Below are 15,261 nucleotides of genomic sequence, written 5' to 3'. Positions count from 1 at the left end.
TGCGACCTCGGGGAGAAGTACCACCCCGGCTCTAGCATACCCAAGGTAGAGTGCATTTGTCAATGGAAAATAAAGACTCTCTGGCTATATGATACTCTTTTTGGTGGAAAACCATGAACAAAGGTCCGAGGTCCGCAATCGACCAGATATGATTGGCATTAGTTGCACATCAACCAAGCTATCCTTGCACTCAACATCATGTTCAGGACCAGAAAACCCCGCCCCCCACCAAGGAGCGTAATGATCGCCAGCAAGGAACTAACTATCAAAGCCACAGGTACGCTCAACAGATATGAGGTTATAAATTATCATTCTAGAACACAAACGGCAAATGAGGAACAACTATACGAATTTACGAGAAAGAAAATTGAAAAAAAAAAAAAAGGTTTTTAACCGAGGAAGACCTTCAAAAGCAGAGGAAGAAAAAAGAATATAAGGGGAAATGACAGCAAGCTACAGCACCATACCATCCGTGGCCTCCAAGGCACCAGAGATTTTCCATGTCGCAATCCCCGAACAGCAGCTAAGCGATTTCAAGACGCTATTAAAGCTGTCAAAGATCCCCGCACCGACATATGAGAGTCTGCAGGAAGATGGGAGGTATGGGATTAGCCATAAGTGGCTGGCGGAGACGAAGAAGTACTGGGAGGAGGAGTTTGATTGGTATGCTGCTCTTCTTTGATCAAGCTCTCGGGTCCGAGAATAAAAAGGTTGGGAATTATATCCGTTGGAGATGGGTCATGGATTCTCTTTAGAGAGTGAAGATGATCGGACTATCTTTATGGGGGGAGAGTTGATGGGATGTCATCAGTATATATGTGGCAATTCTAAAATTCGGTGCACCGCAGGAGAAAGAACGAGGAGTTCATCAACTCATTTCCCAACTTCAGGGCAACGGTCAATCTCCCCGCCGGGAATGAGAATGAGGGGTTTAAAATCCATTTCGTCGCTTTATTCTCTCAGAGAGCCGATGCGATCCCCATTGCACTGCTCCATGGCTGGCCAGGTATATACAAACTCAACCGTCCAATCCCCTCCATCTCAGAATATATTGTATCCAACGAGTCGATATCCAGAGGGGTGAATAAAATGGACACACACAACTGAACAAAATCCCCTCTCACAAACAGGCAGCTTCCTCGAATTCCTCCCTCTCCTCACTCTAATGCGGGAGAAATACACCCCCCAAACCCTCCCTTATCATCTGATCGTCCCCTCCCTCCCAGGCTACGCCTTCTCGTCAACACCGCCGCTAACGCGTGGCTTCGATGAGACCGACATAGCCAAGGTCATAAACCAGCTCATGGTAGACCTTGGATTTGAATCGTCAGGCTATCTGGCGCAAGGGGGCGATCTTGGGTCTCCCGTTGCGATGAAATTAAACGAGTTGTACAAGGCTTGCAAAGGTGTGTCAATGCATAATAACGCTCCTTTGCCTTTCTCCCCTCCCCCTCCGCCACCTCCTTTCATCAGCACCACAAAATATACATTTAAGCAATAAAGGAGAAACCCATACTCACGCATACACCAGGATTCCACATCAATTTCTATATGACCCTAAGCTCCCCCCCAGAGGGAATACCCGACACCGCCCTCACCGAATCGGAAAAGGCGGGCCTTGAGCGCGGCGCACTATGGAAGCAAACAGGCAATGCATATGCGCTGGAGCATGCCACGCGACCCAGCACCATCGGGCTACTGCTGGGTGCTAGTCCGCTCTCATTGCTGGGGTGGATAGGCGAAAAGTTCTTGTCCTGGTCGGACGTGGCCCCGTCAACGGAGGAGATTCTGCGGTCTGTGACGCTGTATTGGTTTACGGAGTCCATGGGGCGTGGCATATATCCGTATCGGAGCGTTAGTATCTTTGTTTTTTTTTTTTTTTTTTTTTTTTTCGGCTTTGCGATCTCTCCCCCTTCGCGTGTTGCCTTTCTGTTCTTCCTTGACCCTTTTCAAGGGGTTTTGTTTGCGTTGGAACGTTGGTGTGACAAATCTCCCCGTCGCCGTTCAAGCCCCGTCGCAGATATTTTGAACCCCTTTCAACTGCAACCCGTCCTTTTTTTGAGGGGTGGGGAGGAAATGAGGGTCACTCAGGTGATGTGCATGTACATGTACTAATTTACTTTTATATATACGTACATTTTCCAGCCGACCTTGTTATCAACTCCGCAAACCCCGAACAACAAGCCCTTCGGGTACTCATATTTCCCGAAGGAATTATGTCCGACGCCGATAGCGTGGGCGCGGAAGTTAGGAAACATGGTGTTCCATAAGGAACATGACAAAGTAAGTGTATTATTACTATTTATTTGCCTTCAAGCTCTGCTTCTCCCTCTTTTCTTCTTTCAAGTTTGACTCTTGTTGTTTTTATTCATTGGGATTGCGTGGGATTGGATGGAACTGATTTTTTTTGGCACTGTTTAATTCTTTTCAGGGCGGACATTTTGCTGCGCTCGAACAACCGCAGTTGTTCATGGAGGATCTGGAAGCGTTTGCTGCGGTGGCTTGGAAATGCGCAAGTGATGCAAAATAACTAGTGGAGTATATATTATATAGGTAGTAGGTAAAAATTTCCCTTCTCAGGAAAAGCTGTGTGGATAACAATGGGAATTGGCCGCTATGGAAAGGAGAGAGAGAGCTTTGTTCCAGATGAATGAAACACACATGATCACGTCAAGCTGAGAGCTGATGAGAGGAGAGATGACAATTGGATGTAACTAGGCCAGGTCTATTCAATTACCATGACATACGGGTTACTATCGTGATGTGTGTATGTGTGGGTCTCGGGAACATAAGAAGGAAACGGTTTAAGAATGAAAGAAAAGAAACAACGGAAGCTGTATACGGCGGGGGAAGGTGGGTAGGAAAATTTAAAATACTTGCGGTCGAGTTTCTGTATACATAATTAGACCACGCGACCCCAACACCTATACCTACCTAGGGATATTGATATTGGATCGTTGCCATCACTCAGAGCTTCCATCAACCCACCTTTCTTCGTCCTCCAGAAATGGTGATAATAATGATCAATGTAACTTATAAACTTATATATTTATAAATTTATGTATATATATATATATGTATATATCCTAAAAACTCCGGTCTTCTCAGTAAAGGATATGGGAGAGAAATGCTGGGTTTGTTTTGTCATCCTGTTGGTCATCCACCACAAGGTAAAAAAAAAAGAAAGGAACACCAGAAATGAACGGCTCTTTGTGTGGTTGGTGTTGAAGGGGGGTGTGGCCATGGCAGAGGCGAATCATTCACAAAAAGAAAGCGAAAAACGGGAACTACAAAATGGATAATCCAAACAATCAACCCAACGCTAAACAGGTTCGATATAAAATAAATGAAATGTATTAGCGAAGATCCCTGTCATCCAGGGTCCATAAAAAGCGGAAAAACATTTAAAATTGTGAAGGAAACAATGCAAAATAAAAGGTGAAGAAATGATCAGAGGTGAGTAAAAAGAATTTCAAGAAAGTCATAACAAACCTGAAGATCAAAAGATACAGATATGGTTAAGTAGCCGCAAAATAACAATAAATTATTCATTAACCATTGGTGCATGTCACTCACGGTTTGAAGAAAGCAGAGAGATCTCGGGCGCGGTAGAAGATGGACGGTAGACCACAGCGAAGTTAGAGATTGGAACAATATTGGTGAATCTTAATCATAACAAGAACAGTATGAGGGGTAAAATGGCGTATGCATGCTGTTAGCGCTTTGTAGTTGTCCAAAACCTCTAGTCTTGCCAACCCCACACCTGTTTCAGAAAATGTGCCATGTTGACCTTCTTGCTTTTCATTTCTAGCATCCAGGGATGATCCGCCATGCGCCACGGTGTTGCTCGTCTTCGTGGCTCCTTTTCCAAACTACTCAATTTTTATAATTGTCAGTTCCAGTTGCGTATTGGATTTCCCAAAGTGTGAAAATAAAGCGAGATAGATTGAAAATTCAAGACACATAGGAAAATAAACTTACCAACACTCGATGAAATATTTAAAGTTTTCGCTCCATTTTATGCCATTATCGGGCTCATCCTTCAGCTGAGGGATTGGCTGGCGAACAATGTATGTTAGAAGGTCTATCAAACCTGCACGTGGTTGCATTTCTGTTCCATCTGCAGGGAAGGGGAACCGGTGTTGAGCAACTTCGAGAAGCGTTACTCCAAGAGACCACACATCGGATGTGATGGTGTAAGATTGGCCCGTGATTCTTTCAGGGGCCATGTAGTAAGATGTGCCAATAAAGGTGTTAGCATCGCCTTTGGTGCCGAATTCCCCACTGACACCGAAGTCACAGAGTTTGACTTGGCCATTACGGCATAAGAGGATATTAGAAGGTTTGATATCTGTAGATTCGGGAGTTAGTTTTTGGGGTGTTGGTGATCAAATAGATAACACGCTTTGGACGGAAATTTACCTCGATGGATAATTTTACGCCCGTGAAGGTAGGTAAGGCCGTTTAGTACACCTTCAGCTACCTTACCCAAAACTTTCTCTCCCGTCCGTCCTCCAAGCTTCTTCACTTCTCTATAAACGCTGTCCAGACTGCCCCCTTCGCAAAATTCCATAACAATCGATATGGTGCTGGTTGATTTGTCCATAAATGCGCCGTATTCCGATGCACAGTCTTTATTGAAATTCAATTCCCGAACAATCTGCTTCTTAACGTCTGGGTTCGGGTCTGTGGTGATAATCTGCAAAGATCGAACAAAAGAAGATTAGTGCTAAGTTTACACGGAGGTTTGACATGACATAGATACACGCCATCACCAACCTTTAGAGCAAACACCGTTTTTCCACCTTTAAGCATGCAACGAGTGACGGCACCGCCGGCTCCCTCACCAAGGCTGTCAAGCTCAATGATTTTCTTTTGAGAGCTAGCGGCTAGCCAGCCTTCATCGTCTAAATCTTCCACATCCAACGGCCGCCCTTTTTCCAAACTCAGCTTCTCCAGATCTGGTAACAAGCCGTTCATGCTGTTATCTCTTTCCACTGATAAGCCGCCATCTCCCCGGTCAGAGTATACAGAACTAATGGCAGAAGTGGGATCAGGCGTTCCTCCGGGAGGTTGCCTCAAGCCAATGGCAAAAGACAAGGCGGAATAGTTCGAAGAGGTAGCCGATGTGGGCCCACTGACTCGGCCATCATATGTGTTGAAGCTTCCTGACCTTGAGCGGTTGCCATAGTCGCCATTATAAGATGTCGCAGAAACGCCTGTCACTATCTGCATAGATGGTCGTCCATTGTTCAAAGAACTCACTTCTTGTGGAGTTCCTTTACTTCCCTTCGGTGTGGCTAATCTAAGCTGGGGAGGAGCTGGACGAGCAGGGATTGGTTGAGAAAGCTGAGGGACATCCGGAGCAGGGTTGGTTCCAGCCCCATTTGAATTGGCAATGTTCAACTTGGGCGAGCCTGGGATCCCCAATTTAAGACGGGGTGCTTGTTTGCGGTTGGCACCAGGAGTGGGTATTTTTAAGAGCGGGGCAGGAGATGACATGCTGGATATGTGTGCTTCTCACAAGGCTCACACCAGACCTTTTTTCGTCGAACAAAAAGTTAACGCTCGGAGTCCGGGGGGGGGGGAGAGGACGGGTAGGCAAAACCAAAAGGAAACGGGGAACGGATTATATATATGGCCACTGAGAGCGGAGGAAAGTATGTGGCGCGGTGACTGAGACTCTGGCCTTCGAGAGGTGCCGTTGTTGAGGTGGTGGAGGGGTAGGATCAAATCTATCTCTAGAAACTCGACAACGCTCTATTGCTGACATTCGCCACGCTTGACTGGGTTCGACGTGGGATAAATAGTCTGAAGAGGATATTTTAAATGTAGACAAGGCAAAAAGTAACACTATTCTAAGAATAGGCTTGTATCGATTGAAAGGAGGCTCGAGTGTGTTATATGATGCCTGGTAAAAAATGGAGTCAACATGGGATGCTGGCGCCAAATTTAGACACGGAGGAGCAACGCCGTTACAACCCTTTCGGTGCCAGACAAGGGGAACGAAGAAATGAATGAGCCTCGAATTAACATGGGCGAGAAGAAGGACTGAAGAGTGTGCTCTCCTGAGATATGGATGTTGGGAGGAGATAGAATGGGGGTTTGCAGCAGTGGCGGTGGTGGACACGGGTTGAAGCGACGTGGAGACTGGAGGGGCCCCGAGGAGGGGACGCTGGATGCTGGATGCTGGGGGCAGCTTTGGCCACTTCTTGTCGTCACTTACCAAGCTGTGCCAGTACCACGACACGCACGACAAAGGGCGATAGGAAGGAGAACTTGTTGAGGATGGAGGAACAAGGAGAAGAGGAGGAACAAGAGGAACAAGAGGAACAACAAGGAGGAAGACATAAAACACACTCTGGTCAGGGCGCTTCTTCGATGAAACTGGCGGTCCTCCTGCGTCTACCGCCCACTGCCTGGGGCTCTGACTCCAGCTCTCCAGCTCTCCAGCTCTCGAGGTCTCTGGCTCTCTGGCTCTCTGGCTCTCTGGCTCTCTGGGTCTGGGTCCACACCACACCACACGGCCCCACGGCTCCTGGCGCTGGGTTGCCCGCTTCTCAAGGTGGGGATTTGCCAGCCGCAGCCCAGGGTTAATTCCCCCCCATGCTGCCAGCCCTGCGAAAAAGAGAGAGAGAGAGAGGAGAGAGGTATGCAATCCATGATATTTTATTATTTATTTGCCTCTGCTCGCTATTTCTATGCTGGCTGCTATTTCTGCGTTTGTCCCCCTTCAAACTGCCACTGACCTAGCTACGTCCTGCTGCCTTTAGCTGAAATACCAATCTCGCCGCCGTTTTTACCCGCCGTTAGGGGGGCGTCCAAACCCGACCACGGCAAGGGGTTTGCCTTTCTACCCAACTCAAAAATGGGAGGATAAGAGACAAGAGGACAGCAGGGCACTTGTGCAAGGAACCAAGTCAAGGAACCAAGAGTAAAGGGATATTTTCCATTTCTTGTGTACTGTGGTTCTGATATAAACTGTTCGCCAACTGGCAACTGACATTGGACAACGTCCTCGGCCTGTTGCTGCATCTTGGGGCGGCGGCCAAAAAGTTTTTTGCATACCCACATCCAGGCTCAACTTCTAGCTCAACTGGTCGCGAAGTGAGAGTCGGAAAACAAAAATATGCCTTGGCGGTTACGCACAACTCTGCTGCAGATGCCAGGCGGGCAGCTACGTACAATACATACATCCACACATACACTACACCGATGCAGCCACGGGTCGCACTAGGCTATCTATCAGTGACAGTGTCCCGAGGGAATTCAATCAATTTTCATTATTGAATCTGGCCTCGCAGGAAGCGAAAATCTTGAGTCCCCGAAGCCCACACCCATAATTGATTGATTGATCAAAAAGAAAACACCGGAAATTCCAGCCTCGCCATCTTCCCACCAACCTGTTGTTGGACTGTCAATAAATCGAGCTAACATAGCCTAATTAATGTGAATGAACGCATAAACCCCAACCCCTTCCCCCTCCTCTCCAAGGGTTTTCTAGCGGGGAAAACAATGGAGGACAACGATGATTGCTCGCCTGGGAAATATGGAGCTGGATAGAGAGCCCGCACCCTACCCAATCCCTGAAACGATTGCAGAAACGGATATCCGCAATGAACAAGTTAACATTCGGAGGCCCAGATCTCCTCGGGGGGGCCCGGCGACTGTTCCGTGATTGCCTGTTCCTGTTGTTGCTGTTGCTGTTGCTCTTGCTTCAGGGACTTCGCCGAAGCGCTCGCCGGCGTTCAGCCCACACTGGTTGGTTGCCCATTGCCCACTCATGAACTTGCAAGCTCCTTTTTCCTCTTCTGGCCTTCCCTTCTCGTCATGATCCTTCTCGTTGCTTAACTCGGGGCCAAAACATTGCGATTGGCTGCTCAACCCCAGGATCTTAAACCCTATCCGATACGACGGGGCTCCGACGGGTTACATACAATTGAACATCCAACCGCCTCGGTATATTTATTATTCCTGTCCGGGTACATGTGTCCTTCCCTGGACTGGGTTAAAGTTATATCACGAGTTACGTTACTCAAGTCGTTGCTTGTAGTTATTTTTTTTTTCCCCTTCTTTCCTTTCTAACCGCCATTCCCCATGAAACTACATGGAGGGGGCGACAGAATGCAACCTGCAGGAAACTGAGCACACAATAACAAAAGCTACTTCCCAAGATCGTACCTATCCTCTGTGGCGCTCTTGGGATATAGTTCATTTCGTGCTGGCATTTTCTCATCATGTGCAATAAGAAGTTTAGATTTTTTTTTGTATGTTGAAGCTAGTGATTGTGCATTCAAAGTTGTTCCGATTTAGGATTGAAAAAATTTTTTAATCATTCAAGATAATGGAACTAAATTTGCTATCGTGGATATCATAGCAACTATAAAGGTATATAGATAGATATAAAGGCCAAAGTTTATCACTCCCATTTATGACTACCGTACTATATTTCCGTCCAATCCAACGGGACACCTACCTACCTAGTCCCACTCAATTCTCCATGTAATCTGCTGAAATGATCAGCAAAGTACCCGTTCACGCCATTTACGCCCGGTGGGACGAAAGAGGGCTGATATATCTACCACCGTACTCGATAACCGCGATTGCTGCCATCTGCATCCTTATGGAGGCATTTATTTTCCCATCCTCCTTGGAACTCGCTGTATACTGACGGATGCGGCACACTAAGTCAAAGTGGCCACCTAGAAAATAGCCCCTTGTAATAACGTTTTCGCAGTGCAGACTGATCATTGTCACCAAAGCAAATTGAACATGACATCCAGCAAGCAACTCACCAGTGTATGCGACCTGCCGCGGCTTCGATGTTGTCCATGATTCCACGCAGCCACCCATGTCGATCCTGTCGTGTTTTGGTGTAAGTTGGGCTTCTATCGTTTGAGCCATGTACATGTACTACGTCACTTTGGGCTTTTAAAGGACCGTCAATGCCTTCCCTTTTTTTCCTATTTACCTGGTTGAGCGTCTAGATGGAGAGATCTGAGCGTTCTATTTGTAATACCACAGGGCAGCTGTATCCGAACTGGAGTTGCTTGGAAGAAATCTGAGCTGGGGCAAATGATACATCGAGCTCCTAACCTTTGAAAATATCGGAAAATAGTCCCATGCCAAGAATTCTAATAAGAATGTTGGTAAGCTTTCTAAGATATACCAAGGGAATTGAAGTCTTGCTTCGATAGAGCTTCGATAGAGCTCATCCTCAGTTTTTTTTTTTCACTTTCTCCACCGGATCGTCCGCCGCATATAGGCAAGTTGCCAGCTATTTAAGATCTGGCCTTGGAAGTTGCAACTGTGAGGCGATAGCTGGTCTTCTAGCGGACTCCGCGTGACGGTTCTCCTCTTTTCACCTCTGTCCAAGTATAGTATTTTGTGGACTTTACTTTTGTAATTTGGATGGCCGTCGGGTTTTTTTTTTTTGGTTTCTTGCGAAGGGTCTTTTGTGTTTCCATACAGCATGGGTATATTCCAGGTGGGTCAGCGATTTTTCATGGCAGGTCACATCACTTATGTGCATTGTATAGGACAGAGAAAATGCGGAGAAATCCGACATGGTAGCAACACATCCAGGTGAGTCACGAACCTCTGACACGGTAGACATGACTGACGAGCAGTTCCTTGCTCAGAACTCGTTGTAGCGTGTGCGACTCTTTCGTGAGCGTCTCCATGCGTGGACTAACGTTCCTCTGCACCTATTCTTCATCTCATCGTCCCACTTGATCTTCTCCATCTCTCTGATGTAAAGGGTCACGCGAAAACTCATTATGTCGATGAACTTCTCGTGGATAGAGGACCGATGGTCTTGGAACAAGCGCTTCAGCCGGTCATATTCTGCCATGCCGGAGGCTGTGATGGATGGTCGACGACGGACACACTTGCGCACGTAGGGTATCAGAGCAATGAAGGACAGTGACTGCGAGGTAAGGGCAAGGTGCTTGGCGTTGATATTGGTCAGCCCAGCTGTTATTCTGGCGCCAGCACCGAAAATAAGCAGTGGCGTGCAAGAGTTATGCAGTTTGCGATAGTCGAGTAGGACCGTCGAGATCTCGTTGGCCATGGCGGGGATCGATGCCAGGAGGATTGTGTATTGCTCTATGCCGCGAAGTGCAAATACTGCCGAATCAACGAGGATAAATTTCCCCTCCTCGATGACCGCCAGTGTCGGGCCTTTCTTGTTTTGCTTAGCAGCACTGTAGGCTCGGAAGGGGTGGGTTTCTCTATAAATTCCGTTCGCCTGTTACCAAGCCTGCGGTACTAGCGTCCGTGTAACCGAGCCACGCCGGCGGGTCAGTGGTCATGGACTAGGCAATGTGTGCCAGGATCAATTCGTTCTGGGGCTTGAAATCGATGCGCTCCCACTTCTCAAACTCCATCTTTTGCACCAACTTTTGCTTTTCCACTTCGTGCAGAAACGGGATAAAGCCGAGAATTTGGTTGTTCGCGACGTCTTTGAGCGCCGTTCCAGAATGTCCAGAGACTGCCTCGCATTCATTAACAAACAGGCGATTCAGCGTAAAGTAGCTTAGGAAATCAGTCAATCTAAGGCGAACCGTTTGCTCGGTTCTGACACGCAGCACCTTTGTCATCTCTGACTGTGCCTTGTCCACTGCCTGTACGAGGAGGCTCGACATGTCAATGGTTTGAGCCATCACTTCCGGTAAATTACGTCCCGTCGAAAGGCTGGGCGAACAGACCTCGCATTCGAATCCCTTATCGCCAGCGGTCGAGGACTTCGCAACGACCAGTCATGGCCGGGAAATGGGTCTTCCGCCCTTGGCGAAAGCGAAACTGCTACGGAACGCGGGTTCCCTGACTTGCCGCCTGAGGGCGTCGACATGATCGCGCAGTGCTGCGTAGCGTTACGAGCGAGGCGGCTTGGGAATTGTTAAGGTGCAGAGGCACAGTCATGGTTCAGCAGTTGTATTACTTGTGACGAAACGGTGTGGAGATAGGAGCGTTCTTGATGTTGAATTTTAATGTCACGTAATGGAAATCAACAGAATGGGGATGAAATCTGTTTCTCATAGAGTGTGCTAGTGGAAGAGGTAGAGATAGACTTCCAGTGGTGAAAGATTGCGGACTTTGAGAGGTAACAATGTTTTCCTGATTGGCGCCGTTAGGCTTCCTATTACGGACTAGCGCTCCGCACCTATATACATATCAATACAACTCGGACGTCCAACACAATCTTCCTCACTAGAGGGCGATATAATCACCTGGACTACGGACGCGTATTTCAAAAGTTCGTTCGCGCCCTAGTAAATTACCTTGAATATATATTTCAGATCGTGGAAAGCTAATAGGCTTCCTGCATTGGAACCATGTGTACAGATATGTATGCGAATAGATATTGCCAGCTAGATCGCTAGTTACCTACCTACCAGCCTACCTGCTTGATATTCGATCAATTTCTATGCAAATAGATATTGCTACCATGATGGAATGGAGAATGCTAGCTATATGTCTACCTAGCCACCTATCTATCTGCTTGATATCCAATTGTTCTCTATACAAATAGATATCATCATCTAGCTACCAACCTACCTACACAATGTCTGGCCAATTGCTAACAGGGCAGAGAATGTTAGCTACCTATCTACCTGCCAACCTACCTGCATGATATCCAATCAATCTCTATGTGAATAGACATTGTTAGCTAGATAGCTAGCTACCTATCTACCTCACTGCCTACTAACCACCCTACCAGCTCAATATCTAATCAATCTATATGAGAATAAACATCACCTATCTATCAATGATATCTAGCAATGATATGTATCGATGATGATATATAATATCTAAGAGTGTAGCAGCTATCATAGCTGCCTTTGGTCTAGATGCACAACAAACTAGATAATGTCAATGCATTTATGAACAGCAAGATTGATGAGATAGTTTACGTTGATCGACCTGATCGTTGGTGGAAGTTAAATTGGGTACGGGGATCTAAAGAGGAAGAGCCATGCCCTCTATGGCCGACAAAGATCGCCACTCCTTTGGATTAATGAGCTATCTTCTACCTTCCGAAGACTAGGTTTTACATCAATATCCGAGGATAGATGCCTCTTCTCAAATGATCGCCTAATTATATTCTTTCACATCGCTGATATCACTGTCCCGTCACACCCTAAAGATTTGGAGGAAAGAAAGCGATCAATTGATCGCTGATCTCCAAGGATATGTACGAGATTCGACATATGGAAAACCTTCTGTTGTTCCTTAATATGAGAATTACTAGGGATAGAGCCTCAATCAAGTTATGGCCCTGTCAGAATACAGACACCCAGCTGGACTGGTTGGAATTTGTGAGGTGATTTTAAACACGATGGGATCTCGTTTTCCTACCACGTTCCAACTCAACTAGATGCTCATGAAAAAAAAAAAAAAAAAAAAAAAAAAAAATCTGTGGATCCCCTAATATTAAAACCATGGAGTTTTAGAATCACAGAATCACATGCGAAGCAAGTCGAGGGATTGTGCAGTAAATGGGGCAATTTTCAGAGAGTATAAAAAAGACGCAAAAAATGGAAGACATAGATACATGTCTACTCCAGACTATATATGGACAACCTGTATAGATGCATATGTATCATCAAAGCAAGGCAAATTGCCCGACAGCGAGAATTCGATTTCCCACTGTCGAGGCTTTTTTTTTTCGTGTTCTGCTGGCAGGGTTACACCCGTACATGCATGCGTCAATGCAAGGAACAAATGTAGAAAAATGGAACATTTCCAAATCTAATCGATCTACAGAGTTATATTGTTAATAGGTCGTTTCATTCATTCCATGCTATATTTGCTGATACATATATCTTGTTGTGTTCGGTAGTGTGTTTCAATATGTGCAGTACTGATATATTTCGATATAAGCCTGTAAGGATGAAATCTGTGTGTCTAATAAATTGTTGATGACACGTCTTTCTAGAACAGATCATGAGTAGTAGAGTGATGATTTGCTGTGCTAAGATTAGTTCTCCACACTGTTTTTAGAACAGCAGATGGCCGTTGAACGTGGAAATGAATGAAATCAGGCCGTACAGGGACGACGACCCAAAATAAAAAAGGAGGAAAAGGAATAGACATGAGAAATAACAATGAAAACTGGCCTTCATCTTCAAAAAGTGTTGTAACATGCTGAGATTAATCGTTTTTACTCTTCCATCGAATCTTCTTCGGCGTCCGGAATACTCCATAAACAAATCTCCGAGTCAAAGCGACGCTTCAACTAGCACGACAGGAAAGCGAGGTGCCAGTATGGGGTAACATCGGAAGATCGTGGAAAGAACAAGTCGCAGGCGATCAGCCAAATTCGGTGCTAGCTGACAGGGGTTAGGCGGATATGGAGGCAAGGGGTTAAAATTGGATGTGCAGCTTTTTTTTTCCTTCGAAAAGGTGGAAAAATGATGGTTCTTACGAGATCAACAGGATTTACGAGGTCGATTTGATTTGATTTTTTTTGTTCAAGGGATGTTACTGGATTGCGAGGAAATTAGAAATTATATGCACAAGAATGATAAGGAAATCGATTAGATAAAGCAAAGACGGCCAAAAATGGAGGGCACAACAGCAGCAAGAGAAGAATGACCTCGGGTATAATATGAAAGGAGGGGAAGAGCAAACAAAAAAGAAATGGGAACCACATAATGGCAAGAAAAGCTCACGTTGTTGTTTCTCTCGTCTTCCCTAGCCCTCAGAGTTGCTGCAAACGTAGAATCGAGGACAAGACAAAAAGGCTGGCTACACATACAATTATCGGCAGGCTTCTTTCGAAAGACTTCACAAGAGACGGGAAGAAGTCAGAGAGAGAAAACGGGAATTGATGCGATGGCATTCAGCTTGGCTCGCGGGGAGATCTCAGATCAAGCAGAGAACGAAATAGAAAGGAGACAAGACGCCGAAGTGATTGAAAAATGCCATCAAGAGCAGCCAGAAAATCATTGTACGCTTCCCAAGAATTCAGGTTTCCCACTCTTTCATATACTAGATATATATATAGCGGGTAGAAAACAAAAGCTCTGGTGGCTGTTTGAGAACCGAACCCCATGCCCCAAAAATGTTGCGTTCGTGTCGGTCATCATTAGGAATGAAGCGAAAGGTATATAAATATATATAGCACATGAATTAAAAAGGAAAGACTCGCTCTTAGCAGCTGAAGGAAAACGAAGAGAAAAGGAAAGAATTAGAAACGATGAACTTTCTGCCATTTGATTACCCCAAGTGTGAAAATTAAGAACAAAAAGCCCAGAGCAGAGCCCCAGCTTCTCGACGCTAACTGTAGCAGTCGCTGGGAGAGCCTACTTAGGGTCCAACAGATCGAACAGATAGCGAGAAAAGCTGGGGCAGATCGTGGGTATCATCATTGAAAGAAAATCTATGCAAGGAAGAGAGCAGCGACAGCAGCGAGACCGGCGACGGCGAAGTTGGTTCCAACGGAGCTGGCAGCACCCTCCTGGTAAGGGGGAGGGGTAGGGTTGCTAGACAAGACGTTAATAATCAACGAATCGAATGAACAATATGGTGCTATGAACTTACGTTGGGTAGCCACCGGTTGGCTGGGGAAGACCCTCAGAGCCAGCTGAGTAGGTGGGAACAGTGTTCTCAGTTGGGTAGATGACAGTGGTGGAGGAGGTCACAGTTGGGATGCAGGTGGTGTAGGTAATGGTGGAGGTGGTTGGCTGAGCGCCAGTTGGGTAAACGCTCGACTCGCCACCAGTGGGGTAAGAGTCAGTTGGGTTAGCGCCAGTGGGATATCCGCCAGTGGGATATTCGCCGCCAGTTGGCTCGACCTCAGTGGGATAAGCGCTGGACTCGGTCTCAGTTGGGTAAGCGCCGGTGGGATATCCGCCAGTGGGATACTCATCACCAGTTGGCGAAGCGCTTGGGGTCTCAGTTGGGTAGCCAGTGTCAGTGGGCTCGGGCTCTCCGGTTGGGTAGCCAGTAGGCAGGGGCTCATCCGAGGTAACGGGATAATCCGAGGAAACGGGATAATCCGAAACGGGATAGCCAGTGGGCTGAGGTTGATTGCCTGGGCAGTTGTAGACACCTGGAGGGCAGCTGGTGATAGTCACGTCCTTGGTGGAGTAGACGGTGGTCGAAAGGAGGAGACGTACTGGCCCGTTGCAGTGGCGCAAGATGCGTTCCACTGTATAATCCTGAAAGGCGGGGATCGATACCCTTACTTCCCCCGCCCATTACTTAGCGAATTCGAATTCAAAATTCCAATATCCGCAAAGCCGACGAAGCCAG

General features: G+C 46.6%; 7 protein-coding genes across 7 annotated transcripts; 3 read left to right on the top strand and 4 right to left on the bottom strand.

Moving 5' to 3' along the window:
- Nucleotides 1–442: 442 nt before the first annotated feature.
- HCBG_06932 (epoxide hydrolase) lies at nucleotides 443–2,530 on the top strand (the record flags this gene model as incomplete). The annotated part of the gene is made up of 6 exons (XM_045433981.1): nucleotides 443–663; nucleotides 849–1,006; nucleotides 1,131–1,406; nucleotides 1,532–1,854; nucleotides 2,146–2,283; nucleotides 2,432–2,530. 6 exons carry the CDS (start codon nucleotides 443–445, stop codon nucleotides 2,528–2,530), a joined length of 1,215 nt encoding a protein of 404 aa, XP_045285462.1.
- A 1,212-nt stretch (nucleotides 2,531–3,742) lies between these two features.
- HCBG_06931 (MAP kinase) lies at nucleotides 3,743–5,502 on the bottom strand (the record flags this gene model as incomplete). Its single annotated transcript, XM_045433980.1, has 4 exons — nucleotides 3,743–3,872; nucleotides 3,982–4,351; nucleotides 4,423–4,699; nucleotides 4,780–5,502. The coding sequence occupies 4 exons, from the start codon at nucleotides 5,500–5,502 to the stop codon at nucleotides 3,743–3,745; spliced, it is 1,500 nt and encodes a 499-aa protein (XP_045285461.1).
- A 786-nt stretch (nucleotides 5,503–6,288) lies between these two features.
- HCBG_06930 (uncharacterized protein) lies at nucleotides 6,289–6,938 on the top strand (the record flags this gene model as incomplete). The annotated part of the gene is made up of 3 exons (XM_045433979.1): nucleotides 6,289–6,364; nucleotides 6,454–6,650; nucleotides 6,774–6,938. 3 exons carry the CDS (start codon nucleotides 6,289–6,291, stop codon nucleotides 6,936–6,938), a joined length of 438 nt encoding a protein of 145 aa, XP_045285460.1.
- A 637-nt stretch (nucleotides 6,939–7,575) lies between these two features.
- HCBG_06929 (uncharacterized protein) lies at nucleotides 7,576–8,833 on the bottom strand (the record flags this gene model as incomplete). The annotated part of the gene is made up of 4 exons (XM_045433978.1): nucleotides 7,576–7,901; nucleotides 8,182–8,221; nucleotides 8,591–8,660; nucleotides 8,796–8,833. The coding sequence occupies 4 exons, from the start codon at nucleotides 8,831–8,833 to the stop codon at nucleotides 7,576–7,578; spliced, it is 474 nt and encodes a 157-aa protein (XP_045285459.1).
- A 154-nt stretch (nucleotides 8,834–8,987) lies between these two features.
- On the bottom strand, nucleotides 8,988–10,852 carry HCBG_06928 (GARP complex component; the record flags this gene model as incomplete). The annotated part of the gene is made up of 3 exons (XM_045433977.1): nucleotides 8,988–10,232; nucleotides 10,402–10,625; nucleotides 10,682–10,852. 3 exons carry the CDS (start codon nucleotides 10,850–10,852, stop codon nucleotides 9,638–9,640), a joined length of 990 nt encoding a protein of 329 aa, XP_045285458.1.
- Nucleotides 10,853–13,146: 2,294 nt separating this feature from the next.
- Nucleotides 13,147–14,118, top strand: HCBG_06927 (uncharacterized protein; the record flags this gene model as incomplete). Its single annotated transcript, XM_045433976.1, has 3 exons — nucleotides 13,147–13,267; nucleotides 13,775–13,954; nucleotides 14,012–14,118. 3 exons carry the CDS (start codon nucleotides 13,147–13,149, stop codon nucleotides 14,116–14,118), a joined length of 408 nt encoding a protein of 135 aa, XP_045285457.1.
- A 268-nt stretch (nucleotides 14,119–14,386) lies between these two features.
- Nucleotides 14,387–15,207, bottom strand: HCBG_06926 (uncharacterized protein; the record flags this gene model as incomplete). Its single annotated transcript, XM_045433975.1, has 3 exons — nucleotides 14,387–14,489; nucleotides 14,548–15,058; nucleotides 15,126–15,207. 3 exons carry the CDS (start codon nucleotides 15,205–15,207, stop codon nucleotides 14,387–14,389), a joined length of 696 nt encoding a protein of 231 aa, XP_045285456.1.
- Nucleotides 15,208–15,261: the final 54 nt, after the last annotated feature.

Source organism: Histoplasma capsulatum (genome assembly GCF_000150115.1).
Source record: "Histoplasma capsulatum G186AR genomic scaffold supercont2.10, whole genome shotgun sequence".
Classification (NCBI taxonomy): Eukaryota; Fungi; Ascomycota; class Eurotiomycetes; order Onygenales; family Ajellomycetaceae; genus Histoplasma; species Histoplasma capsulatum.
Note: the sequence above shows the minus strand (reverse complement) of the source record. Positions and strands in the feature narration are given on the sequence as shown.